The sequence below is a fragment of the Rhinopithecus roxellana genome, chromosome 1 (assembly GCF_007565055.1).
Source record: "Rhinopithecus roxellana isolate Shanxi Qingling chromosome 1, ASM756505v1, whole genome shotgun sequence".
Classification (NCBI taxonomy): Eukaryota; Metazoa; Chordata; class Mammalia; order Primates; family Cercopithecidae; genus Rhinopithecus; species Rhinopithecus roxellana.
The window spans coordinates 22,076,967-22,098,728 of NC_044549.1; the positions used below are offsets into that span (position 1 = coordinate 22,076,967).

Below are 21,762 nucleotides of genomic sequence, written 5' to 3' on the forward strand. Positions count from 1 at the left end.
TTTAACATTGTGAATTTGAACGAATTATGTATTAATATAGTTATATATATAAAAGACATATATACGTGTCTTCAGTATAAAATTTTGAAATAATACAAAGTCCTCTAGATTTTAAAAATTTGTCAAAAATCACATTCTATTATTCAAAAATTGGCTGAGTAAACTATAAAACTAATTAATTACACTAATGCCTGTTGGCTACATCACTTTTATCAGTTTAAGAAATGTATCATTTTCCTTTGTCAGGATCATGTCAACCACACTGTTCTTTTTATTTATTAAAAAGATGGTGATTTGGTTCATTATTGTATTTTTAATTCAATTTCTACTGCTACTGAATTTTAAAACCTTTTTATCCTCTAACAATATCATTAAGTGTACATTAAATAGATGTTATAATGTTAATGCTGTGACCATGCCTGAAAATCACTAACTCCGGAACAGAAGTCAGATGTTATAAATCCTATAAGGAAGGCCAAACAATTATCTTTTTATGCTAGGCTGACAATTTAGCAGAAAATACACTGAAAAAAATATTAGTGATAATGCCAGAAAACTAAAAGGCAAAATTAAAGCAGTATGTTACAAAGTTATTGATTGATATCCCAAAGAACCTGTGCCCACCACTTTACAAGCTTTCTTATGGAAAAGCGAGATTTAAATAATATAAGTATTTTTTAATTTTTACTTTTATTAGTTTTTTGTAGAGATGGTGTTTCGCCATGGTGCCCATGCTGTACTTGAACTCCTGCACTCAAGTGATCCACCTGCCTCGGTCTCCCAAAGTGCTGGGACTACAGGTGTGAGCCACCGTGCCCGGCCTGAATGATATAAGTTTTTTGTTTTTTGTTTTTTACTAGGCAAAGAACCTTATTAACCTTTGTTTCAAAGTTTATTCCCAGGCTTCTTCGGCTTAATTAGCTGCAAATAATGAATTGTGTATAAGCAAAAACTGAAAAGAGCTGCAGTGTCCAAGGGGCTTGGGCTTAAAAATATTAGAGATCTAGATTTTATCATATCCATAAACAAAAATTTCTTTAAAAGCAGTCATAATATAAAATAGCAGCTCCCAGTAACTTCTTCAAGTTTTATCTTCAGAAGTTGATTCAATTCAGTTTGCCTCATTCTTGGAAGCCTCATCAAAATTCTCCACAAGATGAGGAACTTCATCATCATTATCCTCTCCAGTAGCAAGTGGTGCTTTTCTATCCACGGACTGTTTGGGCACAGCTTCAGCCAGTCTCCTTAAACTAGTCAGACTGTCTGCACCAAGCTGGTTTAAGATGCTGTGTAGCATTTCCGTCAGCTGCTTTGTCTCAGCATGGCCTGTAATGGTGAAAGTGTTTGCTGCCAGAGATGCCTGAACTTTAGGGTTGTTAAAGTGGATCACCATTCCTTGGTTTGTAAACATATTCACCTCTTCAATACCAGAGATACTGTTTACCCCTAACTTCTTTAAGGACAACTCAAGTTTTTTATCATCTGCTGTGGCTGTTCCATGAACCACCTTCTTTCTACAAATTGTTCCTTTCCCACCAATGTGCACTTGTGCCTGCAGTTTGGCAAGTTTTTCCTGATGCATGATTGTTTCTTTCATCCTGTCAGAGCAGGTAAGGGGACACGCAGGGAACTAGGGTTGGTGCTCACAGGGTCTCAGGTGGGCCAGCTGAGATTAGGCACACACATGCAGGGATGCAAGACGGCAGCTAAAGGGGAATTATATATGTTTTGAAGCATGCAAAGTCTTCAGGATATGTTTCCCATAAGATAAAACAACTTTGTATGTGCAAACCTTTCAGAAAATGTGGCTTGGTTTTTATTAATTAAAAATTATCGGCCGGGCGCGGTGGCTCAAGCCTGTAATCCCAGCACTTTGGGAGGCCGAGATGGGCGGATCACGAGGTCAGGAGATCGAGACCATCCTGGCGAACACGGTGAAACCCCGTCTCTACCAAAAATACAAAAACTAGCCGGGCGAAGTGGCGGGCGCCTGTAGTCCCAGCTACTCGGGAGGCTGAGGCAGGAGAATGGCGTAAACCCGGGAGGCGGAGCTTGCAGTGAGCTGAGATCCGGCCACTGCACTCCAGCCCCGGCGACAGAATGAGACTCTGCCTCAAAAAAAAAAAAAAAAAAAAAAAAAAAATTATCATTCCTGTATTACTTCTAGCATTCCATCTCTCAAACCAAGTATAATTTTTTTATGTAAATCTTTTTGGGAAACTAAGTCTGAAAACTAGTGTGTGCTTGTTCTAAGGATGAAAGCATCATCATTGCATCAACAGACCTGCCTTATTCACCTTGACAAGTTATCCATGGTACGGTATGTCAAGAGGCTCATAAACTGCTATGGAGTCATCAATATATGTTTATATTTCCTACACACAATTTACTTGAAAAGGGAGAATTAGACTAAGTAGTTTATAGAAGTACTTTGACATAAATTCAAGGACCCCACTGAGTCTTCTAAATTTGTGTGACTTTCCAATAATCATAATTTGCTATTCTCATTTTTTCATTCACTACGTTGAAAAGAAAATTCAATACTCTTTTTAAAATAACAACTTTCTAATCATTGATTTATGTCCAATTCTGAAATACTCTAAATTATTTCCATAACAACTGTAATTTGAATCCTCCAGATATTTAATTCCCCTATGCAAATAACTTGTTAGCACTGTGACTATAGGACAATAGTTGCTAAACAGAGCATTTTTGGCTGGCCCAAGTACAGAGGTATTTACAACCAGTTGATTACAAGTTGCAGATGTCTTTGTTTCTGCTCCATTCCCACCGCTTCATTTGACTAGCCTTTAAAAAATAAAAAAGAAGAAACCAAGCACCCCTTCTCACTGCTGATCACAAATAATGACTCAATCATCATTATCAGTCTATGTATAACTCTTGCATTATCAGCAAAAGCTTATCAAGATTTCCAAATGCACAAAAACAAGGGAGTTAAGATACTAACAATCGCAGAAAGCTAAGAGACTGAAAGAATCTTACAGGCTACTGAATTAAAGCCTTCTATTTTAAACATTGTGGTCATAATTGAGATACAACAAGCTAAAATAAATCATTTATGGTCACACTTTATAGGATAAGCCCATACTATGTCACACACACACACACACATGTCTTACCTTTCTGGTGAAGACTTGGAAGCGACAGGACACCCTCGGATATGTTTTTTATTTTTATGGTCTAGAGAGATGACTTTATTCCTTAGGCTTCTTTCCCACTAGGAAAAAAAAATGAAATTTTAATAATAAACATACCAATATGACAAGAAACATTAAAATGTTCTTTTTTATTTGGAAATTTGTTATAAACAATCAAATACATAGTAGTTCACAGAGAAAAATAATATCTATCGAATATCTGGCTCTTTTGCTAATGCAGAAATGTAAGTCCACCAAAAAATACTAGGAAGACATTTTAAAATACCAAGGTAACTTTAATCAAAAAATCAATACTTTGAGATTCCAAAGCTTAAATAGCTATTAAAATCTGGAATGTATTTAAAGGAAGTAATAAAAATTATTACATAGAAGGTTAATGGACGGGCGTGGTGGCTCACGCCTATCATCCCAGCAATTTGGGAGGCCAAGGTGGGTGGATCACCTGAGGTCGGGAGTTCAAGACCAGCCTGACCAACATGGAGAAACCCCGTCTCTACTAAAAATACAAAAATTAGCCAGGCATAGTGGTGCATGCCTGTAATCCCAGCTACTCGAGAGGCTGAGGCAGGAGAATCGCTTGAACCCGGGAGGCGGAGGTTGCGGTGAGCTGAGATCGCGCCATTGCACTCTAGCCTGGGCAAAAAGAGCGAAACTCTGTCTCAAAAAAAAAAAAAAAAAAAAAAAAAAGAAGGTTAAATAGGGCCTATGATTCTAAAGTAACTGCATTTATAACAATTGAAAGATATTAAAGTTAGTTACCTATGAACTGCCACATGGAAAATTTTAGGAACGAGTTAAATAAATAAATAAACAAATAAACCCAAATAAATGAAAAAGACATCCCCTAATCGAGGACTGAAAGACTTTATTAACTATATCAACTATTTTGGTTAGCAGTTGGGCATTACTCCCCAAAGTGACCTCCAGATTCCATTCACTCCCTACCAAAATTCCAACAGCCTGTTTTGCAGAAATGGACGAACTGATCTGACGATTAATTGTGAGAGGCTCAGAAGAACCAAAATAATCTTGAAGAAGAAGAACAAAATTAGAGGACTCACATTTCAGTTTCAAAATTTACTATGAAGTTATAGTAATCAAAACAATGTTGGAATTATGAAGCTCTTAGAAAAAAACATAGCAGTACATTTTCATGACTTCTACTTGGCAATGATTTCACAGATATGACCAAAAAACCACAAGTGACAACAGAAAAATGATAAATTGGACATCAGAAAAATTTCAAACTTTTATTCATCAAAGAACACTACTGGAATAGTGGAAAGGCAACCAAACCACCAAATGGGAGGAAATACAGTATCCAGGCCAACCACAATGGCTCACACCTGTAATTCCAGCACTCTGGAAGGCCAAGGCAGGAAGATTGCTTGAGGCCAAGAGTTTCAGGCCAGCCTGGGCAACACAGCAAGACCCCATCTCTTAAAAGAAAAAAGGTATAGTGTTCAAAATTAAAAAAAAAAAAAACTCTTACAATTCAGTAAGATAAAGACAAAAATATTTTAATGGGCAAAGAATGTGAATAGATATTTCTCCAAAAAAACTACACAAATGACAAAAAGCACATTAGAAGACACTCAATGTCATTAGTCATTAGGAAATGCAAATCCAAACCAAAGTGAAAGATCTCCACAATGAAAACCATAAAACATTGATGAAAGAAACTGGAGAACGCCAAAACAATAGAAAGATATTCCATGGTCATGGTTTGAATCAATATTGTTTATCTCCTTTGAGAACAAAAAAAGAAAAATGGAAAAAGAATCAATGTTGTTGAAATGTCATTGTTAAAATGTCCACACTAAATGAAGAAATTTATAGATTCACCAAAATCCCCCAAAAAAATATAAATAGCATTCTTCCCAGAAGAAGGAAAAATACCCCTAAAGTTTATATCAAAACACACAAAAAAATGCAAGTCAAAACCACAATGATATATCATTTCGTACCCACTAGGATGAGGAATGAAGGAAGAGAGGAGAAGGAAAAGGAAGTAAAAGAGCAAGAAAGAGAGAAAAAAAAATAAGTGTTGGTGAGTATATAAAGAACCTGGAACCTTCATACATTGCTAGTGGGAATGTAAATGGTACAGCTACTGTTTTAAGAAAAAAAAAACAGTATTGCAGTTCCTCAATAACTTAAACATAAAATTACCACATGACACAGAAATTCCCATCCTAAGTATAAAACAAAAGAATGGAAAACAGGTTTTCGAACAGATACTTGTCTGTTCATGGAAGCATTATTCAACAATAGCAAAAAAGGTGGAAACAATACAAACAGATGAACAGATAAACAAATGTGATATAGCCATACAATGGAATATTATTAGACCATAAAAAGAACTAAAGTACTACCACATACTATGACATGGATGAACTTTGAAAGCATTTGTGCCAAGCGAAAGAAGCCATAGACACAAAAGATCCTATACGGAGTGATTCTGTTTTTGTGAAATATCTAGAACAGGAAAATCCAGGCAACAGAAAACAAAGTAGTAATTTCCAGGGGCTGGGAAGCTGGGGGAATAAAGAGATAAAATAAGAAGTGAATGCTTAATGGTTAAAGAGTTTCCATTTGGGGTGATGAAAAAGTTCTGAAACTAGACAGAGAAAGTGGTTGCACAACACTGTGAGTGAACTAAATGCCACTAAATTGAATGCAATTAATAGCTAATATGGTAAATTTTGTTACGTGTGTTTTGTCACAACATTAACAAAAAAGCGAAATGAAAGGAAAGGAAAGGGGGGGAGGGGAGGGGAAGGGAGGGGAGGGGAGGGAAGGGAAGAGAAGGGAAGGGGAAGGGGAAGGGGAAGGGGAAGGGGAAGGGGATGGGGAAGGGAAGGGGATGGGGAAGGGAAGGGAAGAGAAGGGAAAGGAAGGGGATGGGGAAGGGAAGGGGATGGGGAAGGGAAGGGAAAGAAAGGAAAGGAAAGGACTAAGAATAAAGAGACTGGGTGCAGTGGCTCACATCTGTAATCCCAGCACTTTGGGAGGCCAAGGTGGATGGATCGCTAGAGGCCAGGAGTTCGAGACCAGCCTGGGCAACACAATGAAACCCCACCTCTACTAAAAATACAAAAATTTGCTCAGCATGGGGGTGTAGACCTGTAGTCCCAGCTACTAGGGAGACTGAGGCACGAGAATCGCTGGAACCCAGAAGGCAGAGATTGCAGTGAGCCAAGATCATGCCACTGCACTTCAGTCTGGGCAAAAGAGTGAGACTCTGTCTAAAAAAAAAGAAGAAACCACTAAGAATAAAGGAAAAAATTGATAAACTAGATTCATCAAAATCAAATATTTCTGCTCATCAACAGACATACAATTAAGAAATAAAACAGCTACAGACTGAAAGTATTTGCAATACACATCCTGACAACAGACTCATATCCTTATTATATAAAAAATTCCTACACATCAATAACAAAGACTAAAAACTCAGATTGAGCCAGGTACAGTGGCTTATGCCTGTAATCCCAACACTTTGGGAGACTGAGGCAGGAAGATCACTTGAAGTCAGAAGTTTGAGACCAGTCTGATAAATATAGTGAGACCCTGTCTCTATAAAAAAGGCGGTAGCACGTGTCTGTAGTCCCAGCTACTCAGGAGGCTGAGGCAGGAGAATCACTTGAGCCTAGGAGTTTGAGGCTGCAGTGAGCTATAATCGTACCACTGCACGCAGGCCTAGGTGACACAGGAAAACCCTGTATCATAAATAAATAAATATATAAAATAAAAACTCAGATTTAAAAAATGAGCAAGAATTCTACTTGAAATAAAATGGAATAAGAATAATCTTCTCTGCTTCTCCCACTAAGTGCAACTAAGAATTCTAGACAGACTTCATGGCAAAGCTATCTTAGGACCCTGAAGAGTATACGCTAAGAATGATATTGGTGAACTCAAAGTAATACCAAACCTGCAATCTAACCAAGACCCAGAGACTTACAACTTAATATTCAAAATGCCCAGGATATAATCCGAAAACTGCTTGGCATATAAAGAACCTAGGAAATTCAACAACTCACAAAAGATGAGAATCAAGAGCAGCCAAGTAGAAGAAGACAGAGATGTTGAAATTATCAGAAAAAAAAAAAAAAAAAAAACTTCATTTTATTTATTTACTTACTTATTTATTCATTCATTTATTTATTTATTTGAGATAGAGTTTTACTCTTGTTGCCCAGCCTGGAGTGCGGTGGCATGATCTCAGCTCACTGCAACCTCCGCCTCCCAGGTTCAAGCAATTCTTCTGCCTCAGCCTCCCAAGTAGTTGGGATTACAGGCACCAACTACCATGCCTGGCTAATTTTTTGTATTTTTAGTAGAGACAGTCTCACCATCTTGGCGAGGCTGGTCTCCAACTCACGACCTCAGGTGATCCGGCCACCTGAGCCTCCAAAAGTGCTGGAATTACAGGTGGGAGCCACCACACACAGCCAGAAAAAAAAAGCTTTAAAGTGGCTATTATACTGTTCTCTGCAAGGATGAACTCTCTTCAAAGAAGTAAAAAGACAGAAAATCTCAACAGAGAAACAAAAGTAAAAAAGAAACAAATGGCACTTTGAAAACTACGAAGTAACATGACCAAATTTTAAAAAGCACTGAACGGCCTAAAGCAGTAGTCCCCAACCCCAGGTCATGGACGGGTATTGGTCCATGGCCTGTTAGGAACCAGGCCGCACAGCAGGAGGTGAGTGGCAAGTGTGCAAGTGAAATTTCATCTGTATTTACAGCCGCTCCCCATCACTCACATTACCACCTGAGCTCCACCACCTGTCAGGTCAGTGGCAGCATTAGATTCTCAAAGCACAAACCCTATTGTGAACTGTGCATATGAGTGATACTGGTTGCATGCTCCTTATGAGAATCTAATGAGTGATGATCTGTTACTGTCTCCCATCACCTCCAGATGGGATCATCTAGTTGCAGGAAATCATGCTCAGGTCTCCCACTGATTCTACATTATGGTAAGTTGTATATTTATTTAATTATGTATTACAATGTATTAATAACAGAAATAAAGTGCACAATAAATGTAATGTGCTTGAATCATTCCAAAACCATCCCACCTGCCCGACTACGTGGGTCCACAGAAAAATTGTCTTCCATGAAACCTGATGCCAAAAAGGTTAGGGACCACTGGCCTAAAGAGAAGAAAGGATACTAAAAAGGGGTCAGTGGATCTGGAAATAGACCAATAGAAATTATTCAATCTGAAGAACAGAAAGGAAACAGATGCTTATGTAAATTTAATGTTATGCTTTTTTAAAAAAAGTATGAAAATACATTGTAACAAAAAATTTAAAGTGGCCCACCCACCACCACTGGCACCCCCATGTGTCATCCAGAGAAACAAAAATCTATCCACACTCCTCAATGTCACCAATGCATATCATCAGGGTTCCTAGGGAACAATCTACCCACCTACTGCTACCAAGACCCACACACACCATCGGGGGTGGGAGGGCATGAAGAGAGATCCACTCTGCCCACCATCAGCACCTGTACACATCATCCTCCAGAGGCCTAGGGATCAATCCACTCCCCAACTGGCTCAGACACATGCCTTCCAAAAACCTGAGGACAAGCCAACCCCACCTATAGCTGCCACTGCCACTGCCTACACAAATCATCTAGAGGTCTGGGGATTGGCTCAAAGCACCCAGCCACACTGGCACCCACACACACCACTCAGGCAACTAATGACAAGTCCACCCAGCCCACTGTCATTATTACTGGTGCTTAAGGAGCACCCCACCTGGAGTCCCCACGCTCAGCAAAGCCTCACCATGGCTGCCATTAACAAAAGCAGTCTGCGTCACTTAGGAACTCCGACACTGCTGACAAGAGTTACAATCCAAAAAATCATAAAAGATTACAAGACTATGTCTATGTAAAATCAGAAAAACTCCTTCACAGAACCAGCACTATAAATATATCTATAGGAAAAAGTTTTTCCTACCAATGCTAATGAATAAATTGGAAGAAAACAACTGTTACAATAAACACAGACACCAACAAAAAGACACAAGAAACATGAAAAAGCAAGGAAACAAGAAACCTCCAAAGAAACAAAGTAATTTTCCAGTAAGAGACCCATAAGAAAAGGAAATGTATGGAATGCTGGAAAAAAACGAAAATTAGGATACAAAAGAAACTAGTGAGATATTTTTTTAAAAAAGATAAATAATCCAAAAAATTAGGAAAACAATTTATGATCTCGATGAGAAATTCCACAAAGATTGATATCATTTAAAAGGTCCTACAACTGAAGATTTCAATGAAATGTAAAATACAGTTGAGAGCCTCAGTAATAAACAAAATTAAGCAGAAGAATTTCTGAACTTGAAAACAGATATTTTAAAAAATAACCCATTCAGACACAAAGGTGAAAAACAACTTTAAAAAATGAAGAAAGCCTACATAACATACGGGATGCCGTAAAGCAACCAATGTTCAAATTATGGGAGTTTCAGAAGAAAGAGAAATGGAAGAAAACATTTGAAAAAAATTATAGCTGAAAACTTCCCAAGTCTTGCAAAAGATAAAAACATGAAGATACAGGAGTACAAAATTCCTCAAATACATTCAATCCATAAAGGGCTTCTACAAGGTGTATCATAGTCAAACTGAAAAGTCAAAGACAGAATTCTAAAAATAGTAAGAAAAATATCAAATCACATGTAAGAAAATCCCCATAAGATTAAAAACAAATTTCTCAGCAGAAACCTTACAGGCATATGATGATATATTACAAGTGCTGAAAATAAAATGTCAGTCAATAATACTAGATTCAGCAAACTTATCATTCAAAAATAAAGGGCAAATAACATCTTTCCCAGACAAGCAAAAATTAAGGGAATTCATTACACTACACTACAAAAATGCTTAATGCAGTCTTAAAACTCTCAAAGAAACACACTAAAGTACAAAACTCAATAGCAGAGCAGAAACACCAATAAGACAGAGAATGGACCAAGATGGTGAAATAGGAACAGCTCCAGTCTGAAGCTCCCAGCGTGATCGACGCAGAAGACACAGAAGACGGGTGATTTCTGCATTTCCAACGGAGGTACCTCGTTCATCTCATTGGGACTGGTTGGACAGCGGGCTGCAGCCCACAGAGGGCAAGGTGAAGCAGGGAGGGGCATCGCCTCACCTGGCAAATGCAAGAAGTCAGGGGCTTTCCCTTTCCTAGCCAAGGGAAGCCATGACAGGCTACCTGGAAAAACAGGACACTGCCGCCCAAATACTGCACTTTTCCCAAGGTCTTAGCAACCAGCAGACAAGGTGATTCTCTCCCATGCCTGGTTCGGCATGTCCCACACCCATGAAGCTTTGCTCACTGCTAGTGCAGCAGTCTGAGATCGAACTGCAAGATGGCAGCTGGCTGGGGGAGGGGTGTCCGCCATTGCTGAGGCTTGAGTAGGTAAACAAAGTGACCGGGAAGTTCAAAGTAGGCAGAGCCCATTGCAGCTCAATAAGGCCTACTGCCTCTAGACTCCACCTCTCTAGGCAGGGCATGGCTGAACAAAAGGCAGCAGACAACTTCTGCAGACTTAAACATCCCTGTCTGACAGCTGTGAAGAGAGCAGTGGCTCTCCCAGCACAGTGTTTGAGCTCTGAGAACAGACAGCCTGCCTCCTCAAGTGGGTCAATGACTCCAGTGTAGCCTAACTGGGAGACACCTCCCAGGAGGGGCCAACAGACACCTCATATAGGCGGCTGCCCCTCTGGGACAAAGCTTCCAGAGGAAGGATCAGGCAGCAATATTTGCTGTTCTGCAATATTTGCTGCTCTGCAGCCTCCGTTGGTGATACCCAGGCAAACAGGGTCAGGAGTGGACCTCCAGCAAACTCCAACAGACCTGCAGCTGAGGGACCTGACTGTTAGAAGGAAAACTAACAAACAGAAAGGAATAGCATCAACATCAACAAAAAGGTCATCTACCCCCAAACCTCATCTGTAGATCACCAACATCAAAGACTAAAGGTAGATAAAACCACAAAGATGGGGAGAAACCAGAGCAGAAAAGATGAAAATTCTAAAAATCAGAGGACCTCGTCTCCTCCAAAGGATCACAGTTCCTCGCCAGCAACGGAACAAAGCTGGATGGAGATGACTTTGATGAGTTGACAGAAGTAGGCTTCAAAAGGTCAGTAATAACAAACTTCTCCAAGCTAAAGAAGGATGTTCGAAGCTAAAAACCTTGAAAAAAGATTAGACAAACGGCTAACTAGAATAAACAGTGTAGCGAAGACTTTAAATGACCTAACGGAGCTGAAAACCATGGCACGAGAACTTCGTGACGCATGCACAAGCTTCAATAGACAATTCAATCAAGTAGAAGAAAGGGTATCAGTGATTGAATATCAAATTAATGAAATAAAGTGAGAAGACAAGGTTAGAGAAAAAAGAGTAAAAAGAAACGAACAAAGCCTCCAAGAAATATAGGACTATGTGAAAAGACCAACGACGTTTGATTGCTGTACCTGAAAGTGACGGAGAGAATGGAACCAAGTTGGAAAACACTCTTCAGGATATTATACAGGAGAACATCCCCAACCTAGCAAGGCAGGCCAACATTCGAATTCAGGAAATACAGAGAACACCACAAAGATACTCCTCGAGAAGAGCAACTCCAAGACACATAAGATTCACCAAGGTTGAAATGAAGGAAAAGTGTTAAGGGCAGCCAGAGAGAAAGGTCGAGTTACTCACAAAGGGAAGCCCATCAGACTAACAGCAGATCTCTCAGTAGAAACTGTACAAGCCAGAAGAGAGTGGGGGCCAATATTCAACATTCTTAAAGAAAAGAGTTCTCAACCCAGAATTTCATATCCAGCCAAACTAAGTTTCATAAGTGAAGGAGAAATAAAATCCTTTACAGACAAGCAAATGCTGAGAGATTTCATCACAACCAGGCCTGCCCTACAAGAGCTCCTGAAGGAAGCACTAAACATAGAAACAAACAACTGGTACCAGCCACTGAAAAAACATGCCAAATTGTAAAGACCATTAACGCTATGAAGAAACTGCATCAGTTAATGGGCAAACTAACCAGCGAATATTATAATGACAGGATCAAATTCACACATAACTATATTAACTTTAAATGTAAATGGGCGAAATGCCCCAATTAAAAGACACAGACTAGCAAATTAGATAGAGTCAAGACTCATCAGTGTGCTGTATTCAGGAGACCCATCTCATGTGCAAAGACGCACATAGGCTCAAAATAAAGTAATGGAGGAAGATCTACCAAGCAAATGGAAAGCAAAAAAAAGCAGGGGTTGCAATCCTAGTCTCCAGTAAAACAGACTTTAAACCAACCAATATCAAAAGAGACAAAGAAGGCCATTACATAATGGTAAAGGGATCAATTCAACAAGAAGAGCTAACTATCCTAAATATATATGCACCCAATACAGGAGCACACAGATTCATAAAGCAAGTTCTTAGAGACCTACAAAGAGACTTACACCACCACACAATAACAATGGGAGACTTTAACACCCCATTGTCAACATTAGACAGATCGACGAGACAGAAAGTTAACAAGGATATCCAGGAATTGAACTCAACTCTGCACCAAGCAGACCTAATAGACATCTACAGAACTCTCCACCCCAAATCAACAGAATATACATTCTTTTCAGCACCACATCACACTTATTCTAAAATTGAGCACATAATTGGAAGTAAAGCACTCCTCAGCAAATGTAAAAGAACAGAAATCACAACAAACTATCTCTCAGACCTCAGCGCAATCAAATTAGGATTAACATGCTGCTCTAAAGACACATGCACACGTATGTTTATTGCGGCACTATTCACAATAGCAAAGACTTGGAATCAACCCAAATGTCCATCTGTGACAGACTGGATTAAGAAAATGTGGCACATATACACCATGGAATATTATGCAGCCATAAAAAAGGATGAGTTTGCGTCCTTTGTAGGGACATGGATGCAGCTAGAAACCATCATTCTTAGCAAACTATCACAAGAACAGAAAACCAAACACCACATGTTCTCACTCGTAGGTGGGAACTGAACAATGACATCACTTGGACTCGGGAAGGGGAACATCACACATCGGGGCCTATCATGGGGAGGGGGGAGGGGGGAGGGATTGCACTGGGAGTTATACCTGATATAAATGACGAATTGATGGGTGCTGACGAGTTGATGGGTGCAGCACACCAACATGGCACAAGTATACATATGTAACAAACCTGCACGTTATGCACATGTACCCTAGAACTTAAATAATAAAAAAAAAAAAAAAAAAAAAAAAAAAAAAAACTCAGGATTAAGAAACTCATTCAAAACCACACAACTACAAGGAAAGTGATCAACCTGCTCCTGAATGACTACTGGGTAAATAACAAAATGCAGGCAGAAATAAAGATGCTCTTTGAAACCAATGAGAACAAAGATACAACATACCAGAATCTCTGGGACACATTTAAAGCAGTGTGTAGAGGGAAATTTATAGCACTAAATGTCCACAAGAGAAAGCAGGAAATATCTAAAATTGACACCCTAACATCACAATTAAAAGAACTAGAGAAGGAAGAGCAAACAAATTCAAAAGCTACGAGACGGCGAGAAATAACTAAGATCAAAGTAGAACTGAAGGAGATGGAGACACAAGGAGATTCGGCAAGCCGAATCCAGCAGCACATCAAAAAGCTTATCCACCACAATCAAGTCGGCTTCATCCCTGCGATGCAAGGCTGGTTCAGCATATGCAAATCAATAAACATAATCAACGACAAAAACCACGGTTACCTCAATAGATGCAGAAAAGACCTTCAACAAAATTCAACAGCCTTTCATGCTAAAAACACTCAATAAGCGAGGTATCGATGGAACGTTTCTCAAAATAATAAGAGCTATTTATGACAAACCCACAGTCAATATCATACTGAATGGGCAAAAACTGGAAGCATTCCCTTTGAAAACCAGCACAAGAAAAGGATGCCCTGTCTCACCATTCCTATTCAACACAGTGTTAGAAGTTCTGGCCAGGGCAATCAGGCAAGAGAAAGAAATAAAGAGTATTCAATTAGGAAATGAGGAAGTCAAATTGTCCCTGCTTGCAGATAACATGATTCTGTATTTAGAAAACCCCATTGTCTCAGCCCAAAATCTCCATAAGCTGGTAAGCAACTTCAGCAAAGTCTCAGGATACAAAATCAATGTGCAAAAATCACAAGCATTCCTATACACCAATAACAGACAAACAGAGAGCTAAATCATGAGTGAACTCCCATTCACAATTGCTACAAAGAAAATAAAATACCTAGGAATCCAACTTACACGGGATGTGAAGGACCTCTTCAAGGAAAACTACAAACCACTGCTCCAGGAAATAAAAGAGGACACAAACAAATGGAAGAATATTCCATGCTCATGGATAGGAAGAATCAATATCGTGAAAATGGCCATACTGCCCAAGGTAATTTATAGATTCCATGCCATCCGCATCAAGCTACCACTGACTTTCTTCACAGAATTGGAAAAAAACTACCTTAAAGTTCATATGGAACCAAAAAAGAGCCCACATTGCCGAGACAATCCTAAGCAAAAAGAACAAAGCTGGAGGCATCATGCTACCTGACTTCAAACTATACTGCAAGGCTACAGTAACGAAAACAGCATGGTACTGGTACCAAAACAGAGATATAGACCAATGGAACAGAACAGAGACCTCAGAAACAACACCACACATCTACAACCATCTGATCTTTGACACACATGATGAAAACAAGAAATGGGGAAAGCATTCCCTATTTAATAAACGATGCTGGGAAAGCTGGCTAACCATATGTAGAAAACTGAAACTGGATCCCTTCCTTACACCTTATATAAAAATTAATTCAAGATGGATTAAAGACTTAAATATTAGACCTAAAACCATAAAAACCCTAGAAGAAAACCTAGGGAATACCATTCAGGACATAAGCATGGGCGAGAACTTCATGACTAAAACACCAAAAGCAACGGCAACAAAAGCCAAAATTGACAAATGGGATCTAATTAAACTAAAGAGTTTCTGCACGGCAAAAGAAACTACCATCAGAATGAACAGGTAACCTACAGAATGGGGGAAAATTTTTGCAATCTACCCATCTGACAAAGGTCTAATATCCAGAATTTATAAAGAAAAAAACAACCCCCCCATCAAAAAGTGGGCAAAGGATATGAATAGACAATTCCCGAAAGAAGACATCTATGCAGCCAACAGACAAATGAAAAAATGCTCATCATCACTGGTCATCAGAGAAATGCAAACCAAAACCACAATGAAATACGATCTCATGCCAGTTAGAATGGCAATCATTAAAAAGTCAGGAAACAACAGATACTGGAAAGGATGTGGAGAAATAGGAACGCTTTTACACTGTTGGTGGGAGTGTAAATTAGTTCAACCATTGTGGAAGACAGTGTGACAATTCCTCAAGGATCTAGACCTAGAATTACCATTTGACCAAGCAATCCCATTACTGGGTATATACCCAAAGAATTATAAATCATTCTACTATAAAGACACATGCACACATATGTTTATGACAGCACTATTCACAATAGCAAAGACTTAGAACCAACCCAAATGCCCATCAATAATAGACTGGATTAAGAAAATGCGGCACATACACACCATGGAATACTATGCAGCCTTAAAAAAGAATAAGTTCATGTCCTTTGCAGGGACATGGATGAAGCTGGAAACCATCATTCTCAGCAAACTATCACAATGACAGAAAACCAAACACCGCATGTTCTCACTCGTAGGTGGGAATTGAACAATGAGATCACTTGGACACTGGGTGGGGAACTTCACACACTGAGGCCTGTCGGGGGTTGAGAGGCTAGGGGAGGGATAGCATTAGGAGAAATACCTAATGTAAATGACGAGTTGATGGGTGCAGCAAATCAACATGGCACATGTATACCTATGTATCAAACCTGCACATTGTGCACATGTACCCTAGAACTTAAAGTATAATAAAAAATAATTTTTTAAAAACCACCAAATCACAAAAGTAAACAATAAAAGAAGACAGAAATAGAGATATAAAAACAGTCAGAAAATCATTAACAAAATTAGTAAGTCCTTTTTTAAAAACTTTTAAGTTCAGAGGTACCTGTGTAGGTTTGTTACATAGGTAAACTTGTGTCATGGGGGGTTGTTATACAGATTATTTATCACCCAGATATTAGGCCTAGTACTCATTAGTTATTTTGCCTGATGCTCTCCCCTCCTCACACCCTCCACCTTCTGAAAGGCTCTAGCATGTATTGTACCCCTCTGTGTCCATGTGTTCTCGTAACTTAGCTCCCACTTATAAGTGAGAACATGCGGTGTTTGGTTTTCTGTCCTGCATCAGTTTGCTAAGGATAATGGCCTTCAGCTCCATTCAAGTAGCTGCAACAGACATGATCTCATTTTACAGTGTATATGTGCCACATTTTCTTTATCCAGTATAACACTGCTGGGCATTTAGGTTGAGTCCATGTCTTTGCTATTATGAATACTGCTGCAATAAACATATGTGTGTATGTGTCTTTATAAAAGAACAATTCCTTTGGGTAAATACCCCGTAATGGGACTGCTGGGGTGAATGGTATTTCTGTCTTTAGGTCTTTGAGGAATGGCCACACTGTCTTCCACAATAGGTGAACAAATTTCTACTCCCACCAACACTTTACAAGCATTCCTTTTTCTCCACAACCTCACCACCATCTGTTACTTTTGGAGTTCTTAATAATAGCAATTTTGACTGGTGTGAGATGGTATCTCACTGTGGTTTTGATTTGCATTTCTCTAGTGATTAGTGATATTGAGCTTTCTTTCACATGATTGTTGGCTGCATGTATGTCTTCTTTGGAAAAGTATCTGTTCATGTCCTTGGCCTACTTTATAATCGGGCTGTTTTTGTTTGTAAATTTGTTTAAGTTCCTTATAGATGCAGTATATTAGACTTCTGTCAGATGCACAGCTTGCAAAAATTTTCTCCCATTCTGTACACTGTCTGTTTACTCTGCTGATAGTTTCTTTTGGTGTGCAGAAGCTTTTTAGTTTAGTTAGATTCCATTTGTCAATTTTTGCTTTTGTCACAATTGTTTTTGGTATCTTTATCATGAAATCTTTGCACATGCCTATCTCTTGAATGGTATTGCCTAGGCTGTCTTCCAGAGTTTTCAGTTTGAGGTTTTACACTGAAGTCTTTAATCCATCTCGAGCTAATTTTTGTATATGGTGTAAGGAAGGGGTCCAGTTTTAATTTTCTGCATACGGCTAATCAGTTATCCCAGCACCATTTACTGAATAAGGAATCCTTTCCCCATTGCTTGTTTATTCAGGTTTGCCAAAGATCAGATAGTTGTAGGTATGCAGTCTTATTTCTGGGCTCTCTATTCTGTTCCATTGTGCCTGTAGTACAGTATGCCTGTAGCACAACTTGAAGTTGGATAGCATGATGCCTCCAGCTTTGTTCTTTTTGCTTAGGATTGCCTTGGCCATTCACGCTCTTTTTTGGTTCCATATGAATTTTAAAATAGTTTTCTCTAGTTCTGTAAAGAATGTCATTGGTAGTTTGATAAGAACAGCACTAAATCTATAAATTGCTTTGGGCAGTATGGCCATTTTAACGACATTGATTGTTCCTATCCATGAGCATGGAATGTGCTTGTGTCATCTCTGATTTCTCTGAGCAGTGTTTTGTAGTTCTCCTTGAAGAGATCTTTCACCTCCCTCGTTAGATGTATTCCTAGGTATTTTACTCTCTTTGTGGCAGTTGTGAATGAGTTCGTTCCTAATCTGGCTCTCAGTTTGATTGTTGTTGGTATATAGGAGTGCTAGTGATTTTTGGACACTGATTTTGTATGCTGAGACTTTGCTGAAGTTGTTTATCAGTTTAAGAAGACTTCGGACTGAGAATATGGGGTTTTCTAGATCTAGGATCATGTTGTCTGCAAACAGGGATAGTTTGATTTCTTCTCTTCCTATTTGGATGCCCTTTATTTCTTTCTCTTATCTGACTGCCCTGGCCAGGACTTCCAATACTATGTTGAATAGGAGTGATGAGAGTGGGCATCCTGGTCTTCTGGCAGTTTTCAAGGGGAATACTTCCAGCTTTTGCCCATTCAGTACGATGTTGGCTGTGGGCTTCTCACACATGGTTCTTATTATTTTGAGGTATAGAGAGGGGTAAGTCTTCACTACCAGTAACAACCTTGAACATAACTGGTTTAAATTCCACAATTAAAATATTTAGACTGGCTGAATAGATAAAACACAAGACCCAACAGAATGCTGCCTACAAGAAACTCACTTCACCTATAAAGACTAAGATGAAGTGAAAGTGAAGGGATGTGATGAATACATATTTATATATATATATATATGTATATTTTATATATATATATATATATCCCATACAAATGGAAAGCAAAAGTATGCAGGAGTAGCCATACTTAACATCAGACAAATAGACATTAAGTTAAAAAATAAATAAATAAATAAAACTTAACAAGAGACAAGACAGTGTGGTGATTCCTCAAAGATCTAGAAGCAGAAATGCCATTTGACCCAGCAATCCCATTACTGGGTATACACCCAAAGGAATATAAATCATTTTATTATAAAGATACATGCACACATATATTCACTGCAGCATTATTCACAATAACAAAGACTGGAATCAACCCAAATGCCCATCAGTGATAGACTGGATTAAAAAAATGTGGTACATGTACATCAGGGAATACTATGCAGCCATAAAAAGGAAAAAGATCATGTCCTTTGCAGGGACATGGATGGAGCTGGAAGCCATTATCCTCAGCAAACTAATGCAGGAACAGAAAACCAAACACCCCATGTCCTCACTCATAAGTGGGAGATGAACAATGAGAACACATTGGTGGGAAATAATACACACTGGAGCCTGTCAGGGGGACGGAGGGGAAAAAGAACATCAGGAAGAACAGCTAATGGATGCTGGGCTTAATACCTAGGTGATGGGTTGATCTGTGCAGCAAACTACCATGGCACACATTTACCTATGTAACAAACCTGCACATCCTGCACATGTACCCTGGAACTTAAAATCGAACGAAAAAAATAAACATATTGCAAAACTTGAAATAAAAATAAAGAGAGACAAAAACGTCATCACATATTGATAAAGAGAAAAACTCAGCAAGAGCACATAACAATTATAAACATATACACCCAATACAGGAGCAATCAGATAAATAAAGCAAATATGAGAACTAAAGAGAGAGATAAATCCCAATACAATGATACTTGGAGAATTAAACATCCCACTTTCAACATGTAGAAGGAAAACAAACAAACAAAAATTGAACTTTTCTGCACTATAGACCAAATGGACCTAACAGACGTTTACAGAACATTTCATCCACTAGCTATGGATTACACATCCTTCTCATGAGCACAAAGAACATTCTCCAGAATAGGCCATATGTTAGGCCACAAAGCTAACATCAACAATTTTTTTATTATTATTTAAGTTCTCAGATACATGTGCAGAACATGCAGGTTTGTTACATGGGTATACATGTGCCATGATGGTTTGCTGCATCCATCAACCCATCATCTACATTAGGTATTTCTCCTAATGCTATCCCTCCCCTTGCCCCCCACCCCACGACAGGCCCCAGTGTGTGATGTTCCCCACCCTGTATCCATGTGTTCTCATTGTTCAATTCCCACTTATGAGTGAGAACATGCAGTGTCTGGTTTTCTGTTCCCGTGTCAGTTTGCTGAGAATGATGGTTTCCAGCTTCATCCATGTCCCTGCAAAGGACACAAACTCATTCTTTTTTATGGTTGTATAGTATTATATGGTGTATATGTGCCACATTTTCTTAACATAGTCTATTATTGATGGGCATTTGGGTTGGTTCCAAGTCTTTGCTATTGTGAAGAATGCCACAATAAACAAATGTGTGCATGTGTCTTTATACTAGCATGATTTATAATCCTTTGGATATATACCCAGTAAGGGGATTGCTGGGTCAAATGGTATTTCTGGTTCTAGATCCTTGAGGAATTGCCACACTGTCTTCCACAAGGGTTGAACTAACTTACACTCCCACCAACAGTGTAAAAGTGTTCCTATTTCTCCACATCCTTGCCAGTATGTTGTTTCCTGACTTTTTAATGATTCCCATTCTAAATGGCGTGAGATGGTATGTCATTGTGGTTTTGATCTGCATTTCTCTGATGACCAGTGATGACGAGCTTTTTTCATGTTTGTAGGCCACATAAATGTCTTCTTTTGAGAAATGTCTGTTCATATCCTTCGCCCATTTTTTGATGCGGTTGTTTTTTTCTTGTAAATTTGTTTAAGTTCCTTGTAGATATTAGCCCTGGGTCAGATGGGTAGATTGCAAAAATTTTCTCTCATTCTGTAGGCTGCCTGTTCACTCTGATGGTAGCTTCTTTTGCCGTGCAGAAGCTCTTTAGTTTAATTAGATCCCATTTGTCAATTTTGGCTTTTGCTGCAATAGCTTTTTGTGTTTTAGTCATGAAGTCTTTGCCCATGCCTATGTCCTGAATGGTGTGGCCTAAAACCTCACTAAATTTTTAAAAATCAAAATCATATCAATAGCTTCACAGACCACAAAGGAAAAAAAAAAACTAGAAACCAATAACGAGAACTTTGGAAACGATACAAATACATGGAAATTAAACAACATGCTCTGGAATGACCAGAGTCAAGGAAGAAATTAAGAGGGAAATCAACAAACATCTTGAAACAAGTAAAAATACAAATTCAGCATTTAAAGCCTGTAAGATACTGCAAAAGCACTATAAAGAGAGAATATTATAGCAATAAATATGTATGACAAAAAAAGTACAAAGATTTAAGTAAAAAAACTAATAATGCACCTGAAAAAAAATAGGAAAGTCAGAACAAGCCAAAACAAAATTAGTAAATGGCCAGGCATGGTAGCTCATGCCTGTGATCCCAGCACTCTGGGAAGCTGAAGTTGGTGGATCACTTGAGGTCAGGAGTTTGAGACCAGCCTGGTCAACATGGTGAAACCCCCTCTCTACAAAAAATACAAAAATTAGCTGAGTGTGGTGGTGGGCACTCGTAATCCCAGCTACTCGGGAGACTGAGCCAGGAGAATCACTTGAACCTGGGAGGTGGAGGTTGCAGTGAGCCAAGAGCACGCCCTTACACTCCAGCCTGGGTGACAGAGAGAGTATCCATCTCCAAAAAAGAAAAAAAAAAAAAAAGTTAGTAGAGAAAAGAAAATAAACATCAGAGCAAAACTAAAGAAAACATAAAGACTTTTAAAAACATAATACAAAGAATCAATGGAAAAAAAAGGGTTTTTTAAAGACAATCCTAACAAACAACTGGCTAGACTGACCAATACATACCCAAATAAACTCAGAAATGAAAAAAGAGACATTCCAATGGATAGCAGAGAAATACAAAAGATTATCAGAGACTACGATGAACAACTATGAGCTAACAAACTGAAAAACTTAGAAAAAGACAGATAAATG

The 21,762-nt window shown here is 38.8% G+C and overlaps 1 protein-coding gene and 1 pseudogene across 6 annotated transcripts in view; both read right to left on the reverse strand.

Moving 5' to 3' along the window:
• SENP7 (SUMO specific peptidase 7) overlaps positions 1–21,762 on the reverse strand; it is a 185,760-nt gene that overhangs the window by 117,710 nt on the left and 46,288 nt on the right. For all 6 annotated transcript variants that reach the window (XM_030940256.1, XM_030940242.1, XM_030940267.1 and 3 more), the window contains one exon: positions 3,141–3,238. In XM_030940256.1, coding sequence (XP_030796116.1) covers positions 3,141–3,238 — 98 coding nt within the window. The remainder of the gene's footprint in view (positions 1–3,140; positions 3,239–21,762) is intronic.
• LOC104670004 lies at positions 904–1,656 on the reverse strand (annotated as a pseudogene).